This window comes from Elephantulus edwardii, unplaced genomic scaffold (genome assembly GCF_000299155.1).
Source record: "Elephantulus edwardii isolate Elephantulus edwardi_28Jun2011 unplaced genomic scaffold, EleEdw1.0 scaffold00114, whole genome shotgun sequence".
Classification (NCBI taxonomy): Eukaryota; Metazoa; Chordata; class Mammalia; order Macroscelidea; family Macroscelididae; genus Elephantulus; species Elephantulus edwardii.
This window is the reverse complement of record NW_006399864.1, coordinates 1,524,984-1,546,481: the sequence shown is the minus strand read 5'-3', so window position 1 is coordinate 1,546,481 and position 21,498 is coordinate 1,524,984. Positions and strand designations below refer to the sequence as shown.

Genomic DNA, 21,498 nt, shown 5'->3' with positions numbered 1-21,498 from the left:
CTGAGCAAATCATTTGAGAAGCTGGACTTTATGAGGAAGAATATGGCCTCAGGGTAGAAGGAAGACTAATGAATAATCTACCTTATGCTGATGACATAACTTTGCTGAAAGTAGAGGACTTGAAATATTTGCTGAAGAAGATCAATATCGATATCAATTCTTTAATGTGAATTAAATCTCAGTATCACAAAAACAAACATCCTTACCACTGGGTCAACAGGCAACATGATGATAGATGGAGAAAAGACTGAGGTTGTTAACAATTACATCTTGCTTGGACCCACAATCAACATCTCTGGCACCAGGAGTCACAGAATCAAAAGACATATTGCATTGGGTAAATCTGCTGTCAAGGACCAGTCCAAGGTGTTAAGGAACAACTAGATCTGTTTTAAGACTAAGGTGCACCTGATTCAGACTGTGGTCTTTTCAATCCCTTGCTATGCATTTGTAACTTGAAGACAGTAAGCAAAGAGAACAAAAGAAAAGTTTGAGTTGTGGTGCCTGGGAAGTGTACTGAATATCCTGTGAACTGCCAGAACCAATAGGCATGTCTTGGAAAAGATGCAGCTGAAGTGCTCCTTGAAGACAAGGATGATGAAGTTTCTTTTCACATACTTTGGGAATTTTGTCCTTGGAAATGGACATTATGCTTGGAAAGGTGGAGGGTCAGTGAAAGAAAGACCATCAACAAGATGGAGTGTCATAATGACTGCAGTGACTGGCTCAAGTATGTCAGAGATGAGGAGAATGAAAGGATAGGACAAAGTCCAGATCTGTTGTTCATAGTGTCACTGTGAGTCATGCTTGACTTTTTAATAGATAAATTTAACGGGAAATACTATTGGAAAATATTATTAGGCAATCTATGTATTCCAAGGAATTTCGTGAGTCTTTCATTAAATAAGTCATTCCATGCACCTGCCTTTCTCCTTCCTTCCTCTTTTCCCTCACTCTTTCCTTTTTCTCTTTTCTTTTCCCTGTCCTCCCTGTCCTCCCCTGTCCAACTCTCTATCACTTTGGGTGTGTGAATTAATTAATTAAGGATGCATGAAATAGTTTTTAGTCAATCATTTTTCTAGGTGTCACAATTTCCTGTAAATCAAGCCACCTGGATCTCTTCAATCAAGCCACTCTCTTCTACAGTTATCCAGTCTTCTCGAAGGTTTCCAAAGGCAGGCTGACAAAGCAGAGGCTCCGTGACAGCTAATCCGTGTTCACATGTTGACATTTTCTCCTTCTGTGATGTGACTGTGATTGTGTGATGTGACATGCGACTGTGGCCAATGAGCCTTTCTGCAGTTCAGTTTCCCGGTCAACAATAATTACATCATCAGGTTGTTGGATGCTTAAATGAGTTGAGTGGAAGACATGCTTAGCTCCCAATAAGCATCATTACTGTAATATTATTCCATGTGAGTGACATATGAACCAGCTTATAGACAGGCAATAACATAAGAGGAGGTTGTGAAGGTGGCTCAAAGATTTCTTTGCTGTGTTTGGCATAACTTGCTTCCATATCTGTCAAATCAGCAATCTTTTACTGGTGTGGAGAGGACTGGTGAATTTCAGCACTTCATTTGTCCCTTAAGTAAATCACATTCTTCCTGGAAAGTTTTACCCTCTCACTTGTCCCTTAATGCCCACCTCTGGCGGCCTTCACCTTCGGCCCTTCCCCTTCCAGAAGAGAGGAGGCTTCTACTTTAACATCAGGACCACAGTCTGAGATTTCCTTGCAAGCCCTGAGGGAAATCCTTGTTCATAATGCATGTTTTTTGCACACATCCAGTGAAATCCTCAATGCTGCTTCCTACACGCCTAGAGTTATTGCCTGGGACCTTTACCGAAATATTTGCACCTGGTACTTGGGAAATTAGCTTCTGATGGTGTTTCTTCTGGGATAGATAGGGAGCTCTGGTGACTTAGTGGGAACTAAGCCAGCCTAAAGACATGAGATTCTCTGTGAAGAAAGATGGGCAGGCTGCTCCCGTGGGATTTACTGCCTCGCAAAACCAGCTGGAGGTTCAACTCTGAGTTGGTTCCGACTGGAAGATGGATGTCTCCTTGACAGTCCTTTGCTGGTCCATGGGCACACCTGATGAATGCTTGTTCCCAGAGCACGGAGCCCCAGGACGACAAGGACGGATGCTGGAAGTCCCCTACCACGGTTAAAGAAAGCCATAGCAAGCCCAGACACAGAGTCAGGGAAGCACATGACTTAGATGAATAATTCTCAGGCCGCTATTTAAAATCACAACCACATTGCTCTTCTAAGGAAGTTGCTCAATTTGTAAACACACAACACTCAGGGCTGCCTTCTGATCAGAGAAACCGTCTAATTTAAACCCCCATTCCAGAAAAACCGCTTCTGTGTGTGTGAGACTCACTCTACATTCTTTGAGGGGCACGTTTAATTTTTTTTTTTTTTTTGTAATTTGACCCTCTCTGATTATTTTATCCACTTCTTCACAGTCTAATGGATACACTGAAAGAAAAGTATTTCTGAAAGTGGTTTTCTTATCTTTCCCTCCGAAACAAGAATAAATGTTCTATAAAAAATTTTAATAAGTCTACAGATTTCTCATGCAGTGTCAAAAAATAATTTCCTCTGACATTATACCTAGGGTTGTGTGTGTTTTCCCCCCTTAGGGTTCTCTAATTAACACAGACGCAAGCCACTGTTAGTTTGCTAGATTTTAGTGGGTCAGCGCGCACACACCAAAAGTGTGTTAAGGTGGACCGCGCTATTTATTGATTTTTTTCCCCCTGAATCTGCTCGCGGCTGCAGGCAATTGTCTGCGGAAGGGGCGGGCGGGCCACACTTGATTGAGGTCATGCGCCTCCAGCCAATTTGTAAGACGATCCGCCGCCCAGAGCCATCGGCAATCCCTCGCATAGGGGCACATTCAAGCATTCCTGTCAAGTCATCTTGTGAAAAGCTGCCTGCTTCCAGCTTGGCTTGGATGTGCAACCTTAATAAAACTCACTGAGGTCTGGGAGAAAATAGCAGATCTGCAGCAGATAGGGCAGAGGAAAGGGTCTAGAATATGTACATGCAGCTGACTCAGGCAGGCTCCACGCTCCACTGTTACAGGGAGGAAACAATAAATCTCAGCTACTATGCAATAAATATCTCAAGTTTTAACTAAGGAAAAGATGATTGCAGTCAAATAAAAGAAATAATATATATATACAACATTTTTTAGAGCAAAACTACCAAATGGCTAGTTTTCTATGACTCTTCTTCCAAAGTCTCCTTGGAGGGGGAAACAGTGAAACCAACAAGCAGTTTTACCTGAAAATAAAAGAACTGGTCTAACAGGGCAGAAGAAAGGAGCACGTTTGGCGAGAGACACGGAAGGAGAGCGCTGGCAGTACAATGACAGTTTTCCTTTCCTTTGCTTTCCTCGCTGCTATTTTGACTCACATAGGGTGCAGCAACCAGCGCCGGAGTCCCGAGAACGGCGGGAGAAGATACAACCGGATCCAGCATGGGCAGTGTGCCTACACTTTCATTCTTCCTGAACACGACGGGAACTGTCGGGAGAGCCCGACAGACCAGTACAACACCAACGCCCTGCAGCGAGATGCCCCGCACGTGGAGCCCGACTTCTCGTCCCAGAAACTCCAGCATCTGGAGCATGTGATGGAAAATTATACTCAGTGGCTGCAAAAAGTAAGTGACTGCTTTCAGTTTCTAGTTGCATGGGGCGTCTTTGCCCTTTTCTTGCAAGGCTGCTAAACTAAACCTAGAGCTCCGGACAGGGGCAATGTGTGCCTTTTACCTTGGGCTCCAGGGGGGCAGTGTTTGCAAATGCAAAAAGGGCTGGTCTGCTTTTCCAGGCGCCTGGACGCCAAGGTTTTTGGAGTTTTTACACTTTGATGAAAGTAAATGCTGGAGCCTTATTGGTGTGTTCCCGGAGGTGGCATATTTTATGACATTCCTGGCTTTTTGCAGAGTTGTGTGTGTGCTTGAACTTGTGTAAGACTGATTATGAAAACCCAACTCTTTAAAGAGAAACCAATGTGTCTTGAGCAAGTGGTTGATTAAAAAAAAAAAAAAAGGAAAATCGTGTCAATTCTGATGTGAGATCTACTGTATTTTGCACCAGGAAGTTTTGTGTAGCTTGGATGGAAATCATAACAATTTAAAAAAATTATTATTTTTTTAAACCTCTGGTAAAAGTAACGTGAAGTAAGGATAAATATAAAATACAAGCAAACCTGGTGGAGGTGGAACCTGTAGAAGATGGAAACCTGTAAGAGAAGAAAATGAAAATAATTTCCAATCAGAAGAGAGAGAGAAAAGTGTTGAGTGCATGCTGTCAAAAGCAGACATTTGGAAGAAAGAGGCAGCCTCGTTTCTGCTTTCATATATTTCACGAAATGGTATAAAACGGAATGAATGTATAAAGTGCCATTTTAGTAAGTGGTAGAATAGTAGAGCAGTGGTTTCTGTCATATTTCTCTTCTGCACCGGAGACTATTCATTGAGAAAGTTCATTTCAATGTGAATTCATCAGGAAGGGGTAGCTTGCGCAGGGTGGAGGGAGGAATGAGCAGTGGTGATTGGTTCTTCGCTGCATGCACCTGCAGATCTGGGTTGAACACAGCAGGCTGACTCTCCTCCTGGGGAACAGCCCAGGACTTAGAAGGCACAGACCCAGAATCACTGGGGAATCTTGATATCCAGATGAACCGTAGTGTTGGCTATGCATTTAATCCCAGTTTATAGAGTTCAGATGGAAAAGCTTGTTGTGTTCTTTATCTATGAATCACTGAGAAGTATTTTTGTTGACAATACACCTATTAGAACACATAAGCAGTTTCTGCAGTTAAATCTCAGTTTGCTTTCTGACTAATTGGGTAACAGGTAAGCAGTGAAGAATAAATGCATTCAATTGACTATGTCATTAGAAGGGTGGCAATGTCTTCATTTGTGAAAAGCTTCTATGCCAATTGATTTGCTTGGTGCGTCTGGTCGGAAGGCAGTCCATCATCTGTAACATAGTCTGTTGATGGTGCAAACTATTAAGAAGATAAAAGATAGGAAGAGACAAATGTTCCTTTTTTTGGTCCCAGTGTCACACTCAGATCCCCGCCTGCTGATTCATGCTGGGTAATGGTTATGCTACTTTTGTCCACTAGGGACTGAACTAAGATCACTATTATTTTATTTTGCCATATTAACTGAAACATGATAGTTCTAGAGTTCCAAACCTGGAATTATACTTGTGCTTTCTCTTACAGGTTACAAGTGAAATCAATAAACATGCAGGTGGGGAAGCAAAGAGAATTTTATTTGTACCTTAAATTTCAGGATGGTTGTGTGTTTCGTTTAGTTTGATTCACCTGCAGTGATAGGAATATAACATAAAACTCTTCTCCTTTGGCAACATTTACTTCCATACAACAAATGGATTTCTAAAATAGTTAACACTATTCCCAATATGCCATTCATAATGCATAATTCTTCCAAGAGAAGTGACCTTTATATGTAAATCTGATTTTTTTTAAGGGGATAGAGAGGGATATCTTAGACTGTCTTAAATAAATTGTCCTCAGAAAACAAATTGTTACACCTCATAAGAAGGAGGTTTTTTGCTTGGAACTTATAATTAAAATGATGTTTTAAAAAGCTATGTGTATTTCACGTCACTGTGCAATTATTCAGACTTGATAAAGTAAGCACAAGATTCTACTGGGTTTAAGTTATGCAAATATTTCAGACGTTAATTTTTGTGTAATTAACTTTGACTCTTGTTTAGGTTCAATGATTGTGATATAGTTTACAGGTCGTAGCCAAGAATAACTATTCAAATATTGTTTGGTGGCCTTGACCCTTGCTGGAGTGAAACAAGCTCTGTGCTGAAAATGTCCCAGGTGGTATGAGTCAGACAGTTTAACATGACTGTTGTCTGCGGAAATTTGCATATCTTCTGTCATTGTTGACACGACTTGGTTAGAGGATCAAGAAACCCACTAACAGCATTTAGAAAGGAACATTCACTTTTAAGTTCCCTTCAATTAGAAGTTTTCTTCATTCCAACTTCTAAAGTTCATGCTATGTGTTTATTTTTCTACTATTCAATATTTCATCATTCAATTAAAAATGTTTTCACTTTATTTGGTCAGCTTACGCTCTTCAACTCGTTTTAGTTTGATACCAAGAAGTTAGCCCCAGGATAAAAAGCAGAAAATGGGCTATCACATTATGGAAGGTCAATTCATTCTTGTGTTGATTCAACTAAAATCAAAGCACAGGGGTTTTATACAACTTATGACATCACTGTTAGAAAATTTTTTATGTAGAATAAATGAGTATTGGCAATGCTGCATAACACTAGATGATTAGTTATGTTAATGTTACTATTCTTGAAGCTCAGTGAGCTAGACTCTCTTAACTATTCTCCACAGAGCATCGACGTCACTAGAAGTCATCTTTTGAGACATAGAGCCTAGAATCGCTAGTCTTACAATTGAACAAAATGAAAAACAGCATACACAAGAATCTAGAGGATTTGTTAGTTACTGCAAGTACTGGACCCATTATGGGACTGAGATCTTGACCCGATGAATTTAGTTCCAGGAAATCAACTTCCGTGAATAACCTGTCAATTAACACTAATAGAAAGTAGGTTGTTACCATTATCATTATCCTCACCCATTAGATGAACAACATCAGTGCAAATAGCTTGCCTGTCTTGGTGAACAAAACACTGGATCAGTAACTTGAAATTTGTCATAAGATGTCAAGAGACCAAGAAAGAGGCTACAACTCCATGATGATAATCACTGTTGTTGGGTGCTATTTCATTGACTATGGCTCAAAGTGATCTTATGAACAATTGAATGAAGCCTTGTCCATGATGGTAACATAGGGGATTTATTCAAGGGTTGTTTACTGAGGTGGGATCCTGGGTGGTGGTAGGGCTAGACCCAGTCTCTATGTCCGTAGAGGGAAACAAGAGTGTTTATATATCTGGTGAGAGGAGATGGCATGTGGCCAAGGCTTTGAGTCTCTAATGCCATTCTAACAAGTAGTGCGCTACTTGGCATCACATAACTTACATCACTCAGCGAGCAGGAGTGAGCTAACAGCCAGCAGGTCCCATATTCAGCCTCACCCAAACGTTCTTATAAAATGAACCCTTTGATGTGGACCCTTACAATCTAGCATGCCCCCCTCTTCCACACCATCGATGAGGGCCCAGAGGAGGAGATATTACAGCTAGGTTTGATAAGACAGGCAATACTACTGCTGCACCTGGAGGCACAGGCCACAGCAACAACAGAGGCAAACATGACAGAACAACTCTGTACCCAGCAAAGAGAGTGTCACAGTGAAGCCCCTGCCAGTTAGAGGGGAAGGAGGGAAATCAGGAGGCCACAGCAAACCAGCTATCTGGTTTATGTAGGGCTCTATCTGCTTCCTGGTGTGGCCGAGCAGTTCAGTAATGTCCTGGTGGTAATCTGGTACTACATTCAGTTGTGACTATGGTGCATGTCCTGCCTTGCGGGTTGGTGAGAATGTCTAGAGCCACTTGACTGTGGAGACCAGCATCCTCATCAGCGTGGCTTCAGCAATTAAAGCTTTCCCTGCTCTTGCTCCAAGCCTATGGCTAAAACTTAAGTTCATTTCATTACTTGTATGGAACCAAGAGAAGGAACAAATAGAGGGAAAGATAATGATACTAGGGGAAAACATTGTGATTGCTCTACTTGATTTTAAGACCATGCAAAGCATTTCACTTTTTCTTTACAAACTCATCATTTTCTGGTACTATAACCTAAGGTAAATAAAGTTCTTGTCCTCTTACAACTCCTAGAACTTGCTACATAATTTCTGAGTTTCATTTTTGGTTTTCTTCCATGTTGTGGCCTACCAAGATAGTCTAAGACAAAACTGGCTGGTTGGGGTTTTTTTTTCCCCCTTTTAAAAAAATATGTTTAAAAAAATACTGTGTACTGTAGAGTCAGAACTGATCCATAAGCTAACCCTCTAGGGGTTTTCAGAGGCAGTTAATTATGTGGGAGGAGATTGCCCATCCTTCTCCCACAGAGCAGCTGATGGGTTCGAACTGCTGCCTTCGGGATTGCAGTGCAGCTTCTTGCCTGTTACTTGCTCACGTAGCCACAGGGCTCACAGACATCCATCCTTATGTGTTTCCTTGTTCAATCAACTCTGGAGTCCGTTTCAGAGCCTGTTCTTACAGCTTGAGAGGGAGTGTTTTCCTTAGACTCAGCTGTTTCTTTAGTTCTGGAGAGCCATGAGTCCACTCTTGGGAGATGTTGGCAAATCTGAAGGAACAGTAAACAGTGCCGGACGTATTTTATATTTGGAAATACAGAGGTTTAGCAAGGACCCAAAGGGGTAAATCTTTCTTTTCAATTAGGATTATGCTGGTGATGTTTCTCTGGGTGGTGAGCCTAGTGATTGCCTCAAACATTTTCCCTGGCACCTTGCATAAATGTATATATGCTTTGCTGCGAAGGTTACCCGAGGGTTTGTAAGAAAATTCACTTATTTTATGGTTTGCCAGAAAAGGTGATTCACTTCTATCTCTTGCACTTCAGCTGCCATTCCATTCCAGGTGAAGTGTGATTTGTGTGGTCCTCTAAAGTACAAAGTTCGAATCCACCAGCTGCTCCACCTGGAGAAAGCTAGGCAATCTCCTCCCATGGGTCAGCTTCAGTTCTCCAGGACGCAATAACAACAACAGCACCACGCAGTGGGGTGGTGGGTTCCCATGTGCAGGCTGGTCAGTTCCTCCTCTTCTGAGAGAAGTAGCTACTGCATCTCAGAGGGATGACTCGTGACAAGTGCCGCTCCCCGGAATGGATCCATGTCTTGAGGCATTCAGGGAACCACTCTGCTTTATTTTGGGAACAACCTGGGCAGATGTGCTTCTGGAGCCTGTCATGTGTATGCCTAGACAAACTCCAAGCTTGGCATGTAGAGTGCTAAAAGCCTTCTGTTGCTCTTGTTGTTGATTGCCTTCAAGTCGAGCATGACTCATAGCGACCCTATGATGAACAAAAGGGCCTGAAGCCCCTCTACAACTGTCGATATTTATCAAAGTTCATAGAGTTTCTTCAGGCAAGTTGTTTAGGAAGTGGATGCCACTTCTGCTGCCATATTTGTCAACCTCAACATCTCAAGAAGGATTGTGGCTCACTCCTTTAGGGAAGTTTTGTCAGTCTACTGCTGACTGTGTTTCTTTTTGTGTATGTTAGGACTGTGGGACAGATGGCTGGGCACTGGTGTGAACACACCGCCACAAAAATCATTGTCATTTACTGCCATGTCTGTCTATCTCCCACCAACATGGATACTGAGGACTAAATTTCCTGATGGGTGCAGTAGGAAGCTTCCCTCCTAATACACTATTCCATCTCGTACTTTGTTGTTGTTGTTGTGTACCTTCAGGTTGGAACTGACCCGTCACTGACCCTCCAGTAGGTTTTCAAGGTAGTAAATCACACAGAAGGAGATTGCTTATCTTTCTCCTGTGGAGTAGCTGGTGGATTTGAACAGCATACTTTTATGTTGGCAGTGCACTTCCTTACCACTAAGGTACCAGAGTGTGTGCTGTAGAGTCTACTTTCTGGTTCTGCCATAGAAGAGGTGAACAGGCTGCTCTATGAGAAACAGCTCAGGGTCTGAGGTTTGGAGGTGGCTCTAGATGTCTTGGCACCCCAACAAGTCCCTGCTCACTGTCTTTCACTGTTTCTTTTGTCCTTTACCAATCCACGTAGTTAACTCACAGCCTATCACCCAGTTGCCTTTATAAAGGGCTAAGGGTGAGAGTTCAGGGGTGATGATCATTTACATAATCTTTCATTTGATCTGTTGGACCCTGGTCACTTGGCCCTGAGTTAGTTTCACACACCCCAGCTAAAGCCAGGATGTATCTACTCACAATGGACCTTCTTCCTGTATAGAGCAGGGGTAGGGGGGTGGGGGGTGGAATAGGGGGTGCGGGGATGGCTTGGCAACATCTAACCCCTATTGAGAGGGTCTTACAACTTTTCACATATTGTACCCAATGTTTGCATTTGTATAACAAACACTTAAACTTTTTGAAAACTTCCTGATCTTTGTCTTAGTCTCAAGAGGTATTTGTCAATAGGGGTGATTTTAAACATGGTATAAACATCCTCTGGTGGTGCATTCCAACAGGGACTGCATGGATCCTTTGGTCTCCCTGCAAACTCAGATGTGATACCCACTGGCAGTGCGAATTTACCAGCTCCTCTGCTGGGGAAAGATGGACAATCTCCTCCTTTACAATTTACAGCTTCTGAAACCCCCACTAGAAGGCAAGCTGTCAGGAGCAAATGCCCGTGTTTGGTTGGTTTAGGGGGCTTTTTTTTAGTGTTTTGAGGGTGAGATAAGGTTGTCTTTGGCTTCAAGCAACACAGATTTTTTTTTCAGCCTGGGAGTTCTTGTGGCTTAGAGTGTAAAGAGTTTCATTGCCAACCCAGTGTCATGTGATTCAAATCCACTGCCTGCTCTGAGAGAGAAAGATGGGCTGTCTCCACCCTTGAGATTTACAGCCTCTGAAATCCTGCTGGAGGGTGAGCGACGAGTGGCTCCTGACTAAATGGTGTAAAACAACTCTCATGTAGGTGGGTGATTTAAACGAACTCAGACTCATTGCCATCAAGTCAAAACTGACTCATAACTGACCCTCCAGAGGGCTTTTCCAGGGACTATGGATCCCATGGGAGGAAATTGTCCACCTTTCTCCCAGGGGACTGCTAGAGGATGCAGCTACAGAGAGGCACCCCTACTGGATTAGCAACATAATTCCCTATGGATTAGATTAGAGGCATACGGTTTCTGTGAGTCATAGTCAATTTGATGGCATCTAACTTCAGCAATAATTCTGTAACAAGAGAAACATCTCCAGCGGTTGATATCATGTATCAATATCAAGAAATGAACAGAAAGTAATGGCAAAAAGAAGGAACAATAGAGTCTAGCAAGCATACCATGGCAAATGGTGTGGCTGGTTAAGATATTTCTGGCACAGTGCCGAGAACATCTATTGCTGCCCCTCCTGGCTGAGGGCAAACCCACCTGAGCAAACCAGACTAGAAGATGTATTAGCCAAGTCTAACACAGACCCATAGTTGACACTCCCTCAGGTTTTCGGAGGCAATTAATCACATGGGATGAGATTGTCCATTTTTCTCCTGCAGAGCTGGTGGCTTTGAACCATGTGCCTTCGGGATTACAGCAGTAAAGGTTCTTGCCATTAGAACACCAGAGCTCCCTAATGTGTGCCTAGGTCTCTACAAGCAGTGTCTAACAGAAATATTGTAACTGTAATATTGTTACAGAAATATTGTGAAAAAAAATTTATAACTGCTTTTTACTACTTTCACCTGCAGTTGGTATTTTCCCGCAGAGAAGCCACCTTTAAAATGTATTTGACCTTAGCACTACTCAGGGCTTTCAAAAGTAAGGGTGGTACCCTGTGATGCACCAAACTTAACCTACTGCTTATTTTTCTTTTTATCCAAAGTATTAATTTCTCCATGGGCCCTTTAGTCTCCCCTCAGGGCTTTAACATTCTGATCACCAGGGCTACCCCTACCCACAGCAAAGCGCATTTCTTTAGCGGGACCCAGAAAGCAGGAGTGTTGCTCTTGCTTCAGCTTCTTCCAAGATTGTTTCTTTTTCATGCTCTTCCCTGGCCACCTGCTTTCAGGTTCCTTGTGGAGGGTTTTCAGGGATAGTCTGCCAGCTGGCAGGGCAGTGTTTCTTCAGCCCCTCCTCCCTTTTATTCCCTTTTCCCAAGGCTTACGAGCTCTTGTTGCTATCTCCTCAACTCTGCCTACGTCTGCTACAAACTTCATGCTCCAAACTGCATGCATGTAGGTTCTACTGCAGAGGGGAACCTCCTGTGAGATCTTTGCTTTCATTTCTGCCGTAATAAATTCACTGTCGGGCCCTATTGTGGTTGGAATTGGGCTCCTTTTTTCTTTGTCTGCAGGTACTGGTATGGAGCTACTCCCCAAACAATAGGGAATTAGGAATGCAGGTGGGGAGGAGGGGAAGTGAAGGGATCTGGCAGGACACTTCTTGGAATGCTGCATCCAGACACCTGCCCAATCTGGTCACCTCCTCCCAGATCTCCTCATAACCTGAAAAGCTCTGGGATATTGCTGTGTCCCAGCCAGGGATCCAGCTTATGGAGCCGGTGATATTGGTGGTGCATGGTTGGTGGACATGTGGATTTTTCTCTCATTTTCCACTTTCTGATTTCCCACATGTGGATTTTTCTCTCATTTCCCACTTTCTGATTTCCCACTTGCTTGTCTTCACACTGAATACTTTTCTACATTTATTTTTGCCAAGACAGCTATTCATCTTGTCCGTGAAGTTCTCTCTTCAAAAGGTCAGCTGTCGTTCAACGTATGCTGGCCAGTCATCTCTTTCTAACTAGCTCTGCCTCACGTTGACTCCCCAACAAATCTCTCCTCCTTATCAGCCACTTACTTTGGCCTCCTGATTGGCTCACCAATATCTAGGTGAGTTAAACTTTTGACCAGTAACTTGAAATTTGCCCTACGGTGTCACAGAGACCAAAGGAGGAGACTGACAACTGCATGATGGTAAGAAAGGCGTTTTGTTAAGGCCTTTTCTCACTACAGCAATTCTGTGGGCAGTGACAAACTCTAGTGTTTCACAGAGGGAATCCAACTTTGATATCTCTGCTGAACAAAGGTGGCATGTTGCCAGAGTCCCAATTTCCAAGACTACTATAAAATGTCTTACATAACTTAGTGTGACACGACTCAGTGTTACATAACTTAGCATTGCATGACTTAAATCACTTGGCAATTGGAGACGAACTAGAAGCAAGTAAGAGCGTGGCCATGTTGTATACACCTCATAAGAGTCTGCTCCTCCACAATGTTCTACATCACAATTCGGTGGACAGCTAGGTTGTATGTCTGAGTTGGATTGTTTTAGCCTACAGCTCTTTTTAGAATCATTCTCAAACATATCAAAACCCCAGGGTGACCCAAGTCTTGAATAACTGAGAATCCATATAAATGACCTTTGTGTTCTTTTCCAGCCTTTCTATAATAGAGAAACATCACGAGTAAGTTCTAGCCTACATTACAATTAGTGTTTCTTGAAATCATGGTTTTTAAAATTTTCTCTTAAAATCTCAAAAATACACAAAGGCTTATATTTAACATATTCAGGTTTAGAATATGTTAGTTTTCCTAACATTTGAGGAATCCTTAGAAAATATATTTTGCCTTATAAAATGATGCCCTTTATTTGAAAAAGGAAAAGAAATTAAAAAAAATACTTTTAAAGAACAGGGACTATCTACTATAAATATCTTAGTCTATCTAAAATTAAGGGAGCTCTGGTGGCCTAGTGGTAAGAAGCCACACTGTAATCCCCAGGGTATGTGGTTTGAATCCACCAGCTGGTCTGTGGGAGAAGGATAAGCAGTCTCTTCCCAGGCAATTATATACCTGTGGAATCTTGCTGAAGAGTCAGCTATGGGCCAATTCTAACTCGAAGGTATAAAACAACAACAAAATTGATAACTTGATGATTATCAGTAGAAAATTTGGTTATAATTATCACTTAAAATTTGAAAAAAAATTTACTGGAATGTTTGGCTATGTTTTTCTATTGATAGTAGCTTTCCCCATAAAAACTTTCTATATTTATAGAATTATTTTATTTTTGAATCTTAACATTTGGTATCTTGATGATGATGACGTTTAGTAACATTCTGCTTACATATATAGCCCATATTGGCATCCATTCGAATATGGCCTCCATATGGCCAGTTTGAAAAAAATCAAACCAGAATTCACTTCAATAGAGTCAAGATGAATTCTTAGTGATACTCCACCAGGTTCTTAAGGCTGTGATTCTTTACTAGAGAAGACTATTTCTTTTCCTTTCAGAGCAACTGGTAGATTCTGTTCAATTCACTGGTATTTCAATTAGCAGTGTTATATATACCATGCCACCAACATGCATCCATTGTCATATGCCCAGGACATAACAATACTATTTGGTCCGCAGCAGACGTAAAAGAAATATTTTCTGAATAAACACATCAATGTATTCTAAGGTGTAACAGCTCACATATAACTGCCTACTATTGAGACCTTATTTGGGATATATGGTTTTCCCACCCAGATAATTTTAAGTTGTCATATCAAGGATGAGTAGACTGTCACATCTTCTTACTGAGGAGTGACTGGAAGGCTTGAACTTCTGACCTTCCAGTTAGCAGCCTGACATGTTGTATACTTCACAACTAGAGCTTTCTTCATGTTGTTGTTGTTGTTGTTGTTAGGTGCCGTCGAGTTGTAGACAACTTATAGCAACCCTATGAATGAAAGGCCTGAGCACTGTTAGTACATAAAGTTTCCAGAGGCAAGCCATTTCGGAAGTGGATGCTGCTCCTGCTTCTAGGCTTATTTTAGTCAGGAAGCTCCAGCAAACACTGTCCACCATGGCAACCCATTACCATGTTTGGCACATCACTGTCACAGTGTTCAGAATCACAGCAACCACAAGTTACCTTTGTATAGCAACACACAGACCACTGCGTGTGGTCTTCTACCACCTAGAAGAATGTTTGACAGGAAAACAATTTGAACCTGGCCCGAGGGCTGCAGGCCCTTGGGCCTTTTAGGCTTAAGGCTGCCTCCTGCCTTAAACCCTAGGCCAAGCTTGGCTTGCCTCACTTCTGGGGGCAGAGCAAACCTGCATGTCAAACACAAGCCCGGAAAAGCACTCAACTCCAAAAGCTTGCCATAGGTCCTGCACTCTTGTACCACCATGCTCCCTCTGGCAAGGAGAAGTCACTGAGACCCTGGGAGGAGCCAACCTGGAAGAACATAGCTGCCTCCTCTCCCCACTCCCTTTTGGAGTTGAGTGAGCTTTCTTCAAAGTAATGAAAAATTAAAATGTTTCATATGCTTACATGAGTTATGTCAAGTATAAATTAATGCAATTTAAGAGTCTTTGTGATTGCGTTCAGATACTAGTCTGTATAATTGAATTCCACAGACAAGATTAGACTCTAATTAAATATATATGAAATGATAAACAAGTTTATTCCATATATTGCTTCTTAAACTATGTAATAATTTGTTGCTACTGAGTACTGTCAAGTCAGAATTGACCCATAGCTGACCCTCCAGTGGATTTTCAGAGACAGTAATCACATAAAAAGAGATTGCCCCTTCCTTCTCCCACAGAGCAGTGGGCAGATTAGAACTGTGTGCCTTTGGGGTTGCAGTGCAGATTTTTACCACTAAGAAATTTTAATTTCTCATTCACCATTTTCTGTCTCAAAAGTTGACACCCAACTGCTTGCTATATTTGTAAATAAAGTTTTATTGTAACAGAATCACATCCATTTCTTTAAATATGATTTATCTTTTGCAATGACACAGTCAGTTCCAGCAGAGAATTAATAATCCACAGTGCCTAAAAGATTGAATATCTAGATTTTTATAGAAAAATATTTGTTGATCCTCACTCTGTATTACAAAATAAATATAGTATTAGGGACTTTCTGAGGTAAATTATGGTGTTTGCTGTGTGGACCTGCAGGAGGCTAGGCACTTCTCAGGTGTGTGCTAATTGGCAGAGTGCCTGCTGGTGTCTGGACAAGTAGTGAGGGGACACTTCATTGGAGTATTACCAATGAGATCTCCTCCACCCATCATCAAGTGAACAGGAAATATTCCCAAAGCAGATGGGAGGGCTAGGTGGGAAAGTACCTGGAAAACCCTGCCATCTGGGCCCCTGTGTCCTTTGCCCTCTGCACTGCATTTCAAACTGCTGGTTAGAGTGTTAGAAGGAATTTTGATCAAGAAGTTGGAGGCCTGCTGTTTTCCTAGAAGTGACACCAGCTTGGTCTCCTTAGAAGCCCGCTGGCTCTGTCCTTTGGTTCCGATGTAAACACTGGAAGTGTTCTCACATGTGTGGATGGTGAGAGGGGAGGGGTAACAAATGGGTTGCTCAGCTCCAAACCAGAGTTTTAGTAGCTCCCATGTTGTAATTTGCTAATTAAGGAGGCTTTGTTTTCATTCTGCTATAGCCTTGTCTCTGTGTGGAAACATTAGCAACTTTTTCCCGAGTTTTGTGACATTCCTTTTTTTTTTTTAAATACCACAAGCTGTATTGTGTCACTTACTTAGATGCACAGCCTTAATTACAGTCTGCATCATCTCATCTTTTGTTCCAATACAAGAGTATCTTTTGCAGTGAATTTAGGAAGTTCCAAACCCCCTTTGGTTCTGGCTCCCTAGTCTGAAGGAGAAAGGGAGGGAAGACCTCCTTGTACTTAAATCTCTTTACAAAAGATTTTCAGTTCCCTTTATCAGAGAGGTTTCTGAAGACAAGAAAAGCTTTGTGGATTATTTGTTTAAAAATATTTGGAGACTACTTATATATAGTGTGTGTGTATATATATTTATTTATTTGTGTGTGTGCATATATATATTTTTTTTCTAAAACAAAAATTTTAAAAATGAGAGGTTTAAAGTATTGTTTGATTGTGTATTCTACCTGTCTATTTCAGTGCTCTGAATTTCTTCCTTCAAGCAAATGACAGAAAATGATGTAAAACATACTATACTAGACAGTGAAACCTACAAAAATTAAAAAAAAATACCCAAAACAAAACTATGAATGGTACAGACCTGAAAGAGAAGGAAAACTCAAATACTTCCCACTAAAATGAATGACAGAATGGTAGCAAGTCTGCACCCTGCTAAAGGGAGAACACTTTTGAGACCCAGTAAATGAAGACAGTTCTGGCAAATGCTTGCTCTCACTTCATTGAACAATTCTACTGGTAACTGATTTAATCAATAACATATCTGGGCATTTGAAACTTTTCTCTTACTAGTAAGAAGTGGAAAGCAAATAGAGGTTAATGTAGAAATGCAATGAGAACCAGCCCATAACCCTTTCTCCACTGTCTCTCCCTTAGCATCCCTCAGGGGACTATATGTATTTAAAGGAAAACAGATTCAATAAAACTTTCAAATAAACCAATAAAGACTGTCTCAGAGTTACAGACAAAACCTATTCGTATGTCTGTCTTTGAGTTGAATTTCTTCACTAGTCAGAATGCTTAGACATACTTTGTCATACTCATTCATGTCAGTTATTGCATGTCAGTTATTCAAATGTTTATCTTGGTATGTAGTATACTGTTGTACCTTTCCATGCATCAACATTAAAGAAATACTTCTGAACATCAGGCCAAATGGCAGCATCATGATAGACAAAGAAGAGATTGAGGTTGTGAAGAATTTCATCTTGCTTGTATCCACAATCAATACTCTTGGCACTAGCAGTCAGGAAATCAAGAGATGAATCGCATTAGAAAAGTCTGCTTTGACGGACCACTCCAGAGTGCTGAAGAGCACTGATGCCAGCCTAGAGAACTAAGGTGTGCCTGATCCAAGTCATGGTCTTTGCAATTACTTACTGCACATCAAAGAGCTGGACCATGACTACGGGTGACAGAAGGAGAGTCCAAGCCTTTGAGTTGTGGTGCTGGATAAAAGAGTACAAACAGGTCTGTCCTGGGAGACCAAGTTGCTCCTTGGAGGCAAGGATTTTGAAGCTCCATTTCATGTATTCTAAGCATATTGCCAGGAGGGACCAATCCTTAGAGAAGGACATCATGCTTGAAAGGGTGAAGGGTCAGCACAGGCAAGGAAGATCTTGGATGAAATAGATTGACATAGTGACTCTGATCATGGTGGTGGGTGCATCAGACAGTGAGATTGGCTCAGGGTAGACAGAATTCAGAGCTATATTGTTCTTAGGGTCACAAACTACATAACACCACCACCATAAAACTTCCTTAACATAATAATACAGCACTAGTGATGTTTTGATGCTTCCATGCATAAACAGGGAGCTCCAGGGGATCTAGTGGTAAGAAGCTGCTCTGAAACCCCAAAATCATGAAACCCACCTGCTCTATGGAAGAAGGATGGTCAGACTCTTCCCCTGAGATTTATTCCCTCTAAAAACTCACTGGAGGGTCAGCTTCAGGTCAATTCTGACTTGACAGCACATAACAACAATAACAATTTTTTGAAGTGTATCACAAAATATGACCCATTTGTTGTTATGGAATATTGTATGTACCTTGAGCTTTGTACATAATAGACTTCCAGAGGATTGTAATAATACTTTATGCCTAAATCAGTGTTTATAATCCAAAGGCTGCCTGCATTAGGAAGATAAATCTAGCAAAATCAATTTCCTAGCAGGTAGGAAGAGACCCAGCTAACATTACATGTAAGATTAACATTCCAAAGTAGTGTATTTTGTTAAGGTCAAAACCCAAGCCCAACCCCACTTCCACAGAGTAGAATTTAGTCCTGGCAACCCTCCATCCTGTTTCCAAAGCTGTAAGCCTTACTGGAGAAGACATTCTCCCTCATGGTGGCCAGTGGATGTTAACAACGGCCCTTTTTGTTAACTATTAACGTTCTTGATTGTTTTGTTTTTGGTTTTTTTTTTTTGCATGTTAAGTCAGCTTTTATTCTATTATTTACTCTTGCCATATTTTACATTGAAGTTAAATTAAAAAGACACATTCAGAGTGTATATTTGTTTTTTATTCAAAAGTTTATTCATCATTCTATGATAACGTTCTTGATTGTTAAGGACAATGAAAAGAAATCTGTGTTTTAAGCAGGTTTTTAAAAAATGTAGATTTCCAAAATTACTGGCTGAATACTCATTGGGTCTAATAAGCTGGCCATTCCTGGTTCTTCACAGTAATAGAAATTTCAGGATTGTCATTTTCCTGTTCAAATGGGCTCATTTCACACTTCTGAGACTTCTGAGAGTCTAAAATCAGGAGAGTAGAAGAATAATGAGGCTGTGCCCAGCACGATCTATCCTCTTCATGTCTCTTTACTTCTCTGTTCTTTGTTCAATAAAGTGCTATGTAAACGTCTGCATACTTGTTGTGGCGTGGGAGTGCTGGGTAACTGATGGACCACAGGGAAGGAGTAATGCACAGAGAGACCAGTGATTGTTCCTTCGTTGAAGCCAAGGAGCACAGCAAGGGTCCTTGGGTCTATGGCAGCATCAGGAGCTCTGGCCCACAAAGGACAGCAAGTTCTGTTATATTTAGGATACAATACAAGAGGTCACATAAATCAGCAGCCAGTTAGCTAGGTCTCTAAACAAACTTAGCACTGCCCACTAGGTGGTCTGCAAAGTGCCAGGAGGCAGCCCTGAATTCCGTTCTGCTGTTGCTGCTCTGTGTGTGTGTGTGTGTGTGTGTGTGTGTGTGAGAGACAGAGAGAGAGAGAGAGAGAGAGAGAGAGAGAGAAAACTAAACCTACCAAAACAGGTGTACACGGAACCAAAGAAATTGTTTTTATTCACTATGCTTTAAGCTCAGGTGGCTTAGTGGTAAGAAATTTCACTGTCAACTCAAAGGCAGGCAGTTCGAGTCTGCCAGATGGTCAGAGGGAGAACTATGGACAGTCTCCTCCTTTGCAATTTACAGCTTCTGAAAACATGCTGGGGCAGGGGGTGTCCAGTTTAAGAGCATATAACATTTCCAAGGACAAGTTCAACTACAGTGCAGCAAAGTGATAAATGACGTGTGTGGTAATTAGTCATCCTGCTTGATTTTGATCCTAACATCACACTAACTTGCTATATGATCTTCAGCAAGTTCCTTGGCTTCTATGTGTCTCAGTTCTGTTATTGGTAAATCTGAAGTGGTAATATTTTTTGCATTACAGAGCTATTGTTAACTGTATTTCACATAGATGATGTTATTTAAATTTTAACTGTGAGCCTTGGTGATGTAATGGGTAAGCACTTGGCCTATAACCAAAAGGCTGGCAGTTTGAATCTGCACTTTTCCTCTGTGCAATCTGCTTCAATACAGATTATAACCCAGAAAACCTAATGCAATAATTCTGCTGTGAGTTCTGTGGAGAGGCAGAATTGACTCAGTAAGATTTACTTTATGGTATGTGAGGTGATACGTTTGTGAAATTATTTGTTATTGCAAATAACTAATTATGTTATTGAAATAATAATGTTAATAATTCATATAACTTATTCATGTCATTTAATAATTTATAATTAATAATAGGGCTCCTTCATCTTAGAGTTTCATATTTATAATCAATTCACAGGATTTCAAAGGGTCACTATGTTAATTCAGTGGCATCAACTGGATGGCACCTCACAAGAACAACAACAATCACTAATAGATACTAATTATTCTTTGGTACAATTTTGGGTAGGATAATCACTCACTCACTCATCGATCCTGAGTGGGATCTAGCTGATGTCTCGCTCTCCAGTGGGTTTCCAAGGGTGTAAATTGCACAGAAGGAGATTGTTCATCTTTTTCTCCAGGAGTTATGGGTGGATTTGAACCATCAGAGAGACCCACCTTTTGGGTAACAGCACAGCCCCCGGCAAAGTGCACCGCCAGAACCTCCTAAAAGGTTTACAAGGTGTGAAGCCTATTGGGGAAACTGTACTTGTAATAATTCCTTGAATACGTTCAAATGCCAATATGACTTGTATGGCATTTAATTATTCCACTTGGCAAGTGAAAAAACTGGGCACAGAGAAAGACTATAACCTGTTATGAGTCACACATCAATTAAAGACTGTAACTTGTTAAGAGTCACACATCAATGAAGTGGCAGGACCAGCATCCAATCCTAGGTAGGCTGGCTCCCTGAGCTACTCTCTTAACCACAGCATGGGATTAGCTACAGCAAGTTTTACCACATCGTCTCTTGTCAATATTCAAATCTTAAGTCTATTAAAAAATCTCCGTAGTAATCTTTGTGTCTAAACCCCTAGTTCTTTTCATGCTAAATGATCAGCCCATTTTTCAAGTTGTGTTTTAGGCAGCCAATTGCCCCTATCCCAACTCCAGCGCCTGACTCCGCGGTTCAATTGACTGTGACACACAGGTTATGCTGCTGATTGAAGCACAATGGCCTGATTCTCTCTGCCCTCCTACTGGTCTGCTGACAGACTGTGGAATCCCACATCTGTAGTCTCTGCCGAGTATCTCCTTAGAACCACCACTTCTTGAAGTTGCAGAGTTTAATTGAATCTATTTATCTAAAAACTTCTACAGCACAAAGAAAGGCGTACAATTACTTTGCATGGGGTGAAGCTGCCTACTTGAAATATCTCCCGTTCAATTTAATGACCTCCCTCTTGGATTTATCTGTAGGCAGGCCTGCTTGGAAAAGCAAAAGCACATTCTAGAATTTAAAATAGTATCTGCACTTTCTTTTGTGGGTCATTCAGAGAGCTGTAAAAATGAGGAGAAAGGCCTTCTTTTCTCAGGCAATGGCCTCTTATCTCACTTCCTATTTTATTTATCATTGTATTAATTAAAATCATTCTGGTATTTTGGTTCCGAGCCAAGAACACTGCTACTTGCAGGCAGTTGCCAT

The 21,498-nt window shown here is 41.4% G+C and overlaps 1 protein-coding gene across 2 annotated transcripts in view; it reads left to right on the top strand.

The window, feature by feature from the left end:
* The first annotated feature begins 2,868 nt into the window (after window positions 1-2,868).
* ANGPT1 (angiopoietin 1) overlaps window positions 2,869-21,498 on the top strand; it is a 322,709-nt gene continuing 304,079 nt past the window's right edge. Inside the window, exon 1 of one of the 2 annotated variants that reach the window (XM_006892327.1) lies at window positions 2,869-3,676. In XM_006892327.1, coding sequence (XP_006892389.1) covers window positions 3,380-3,676 — 297 coding nt within the window. In that variant the 5' untranslated portion in view covers window positions 2,869-3,379. The remainder of the gene's footprint in view (window positions 3,677-21,498) is intronic. The other variant, XM_006892328.1, reaches the window with a different exon arrangement.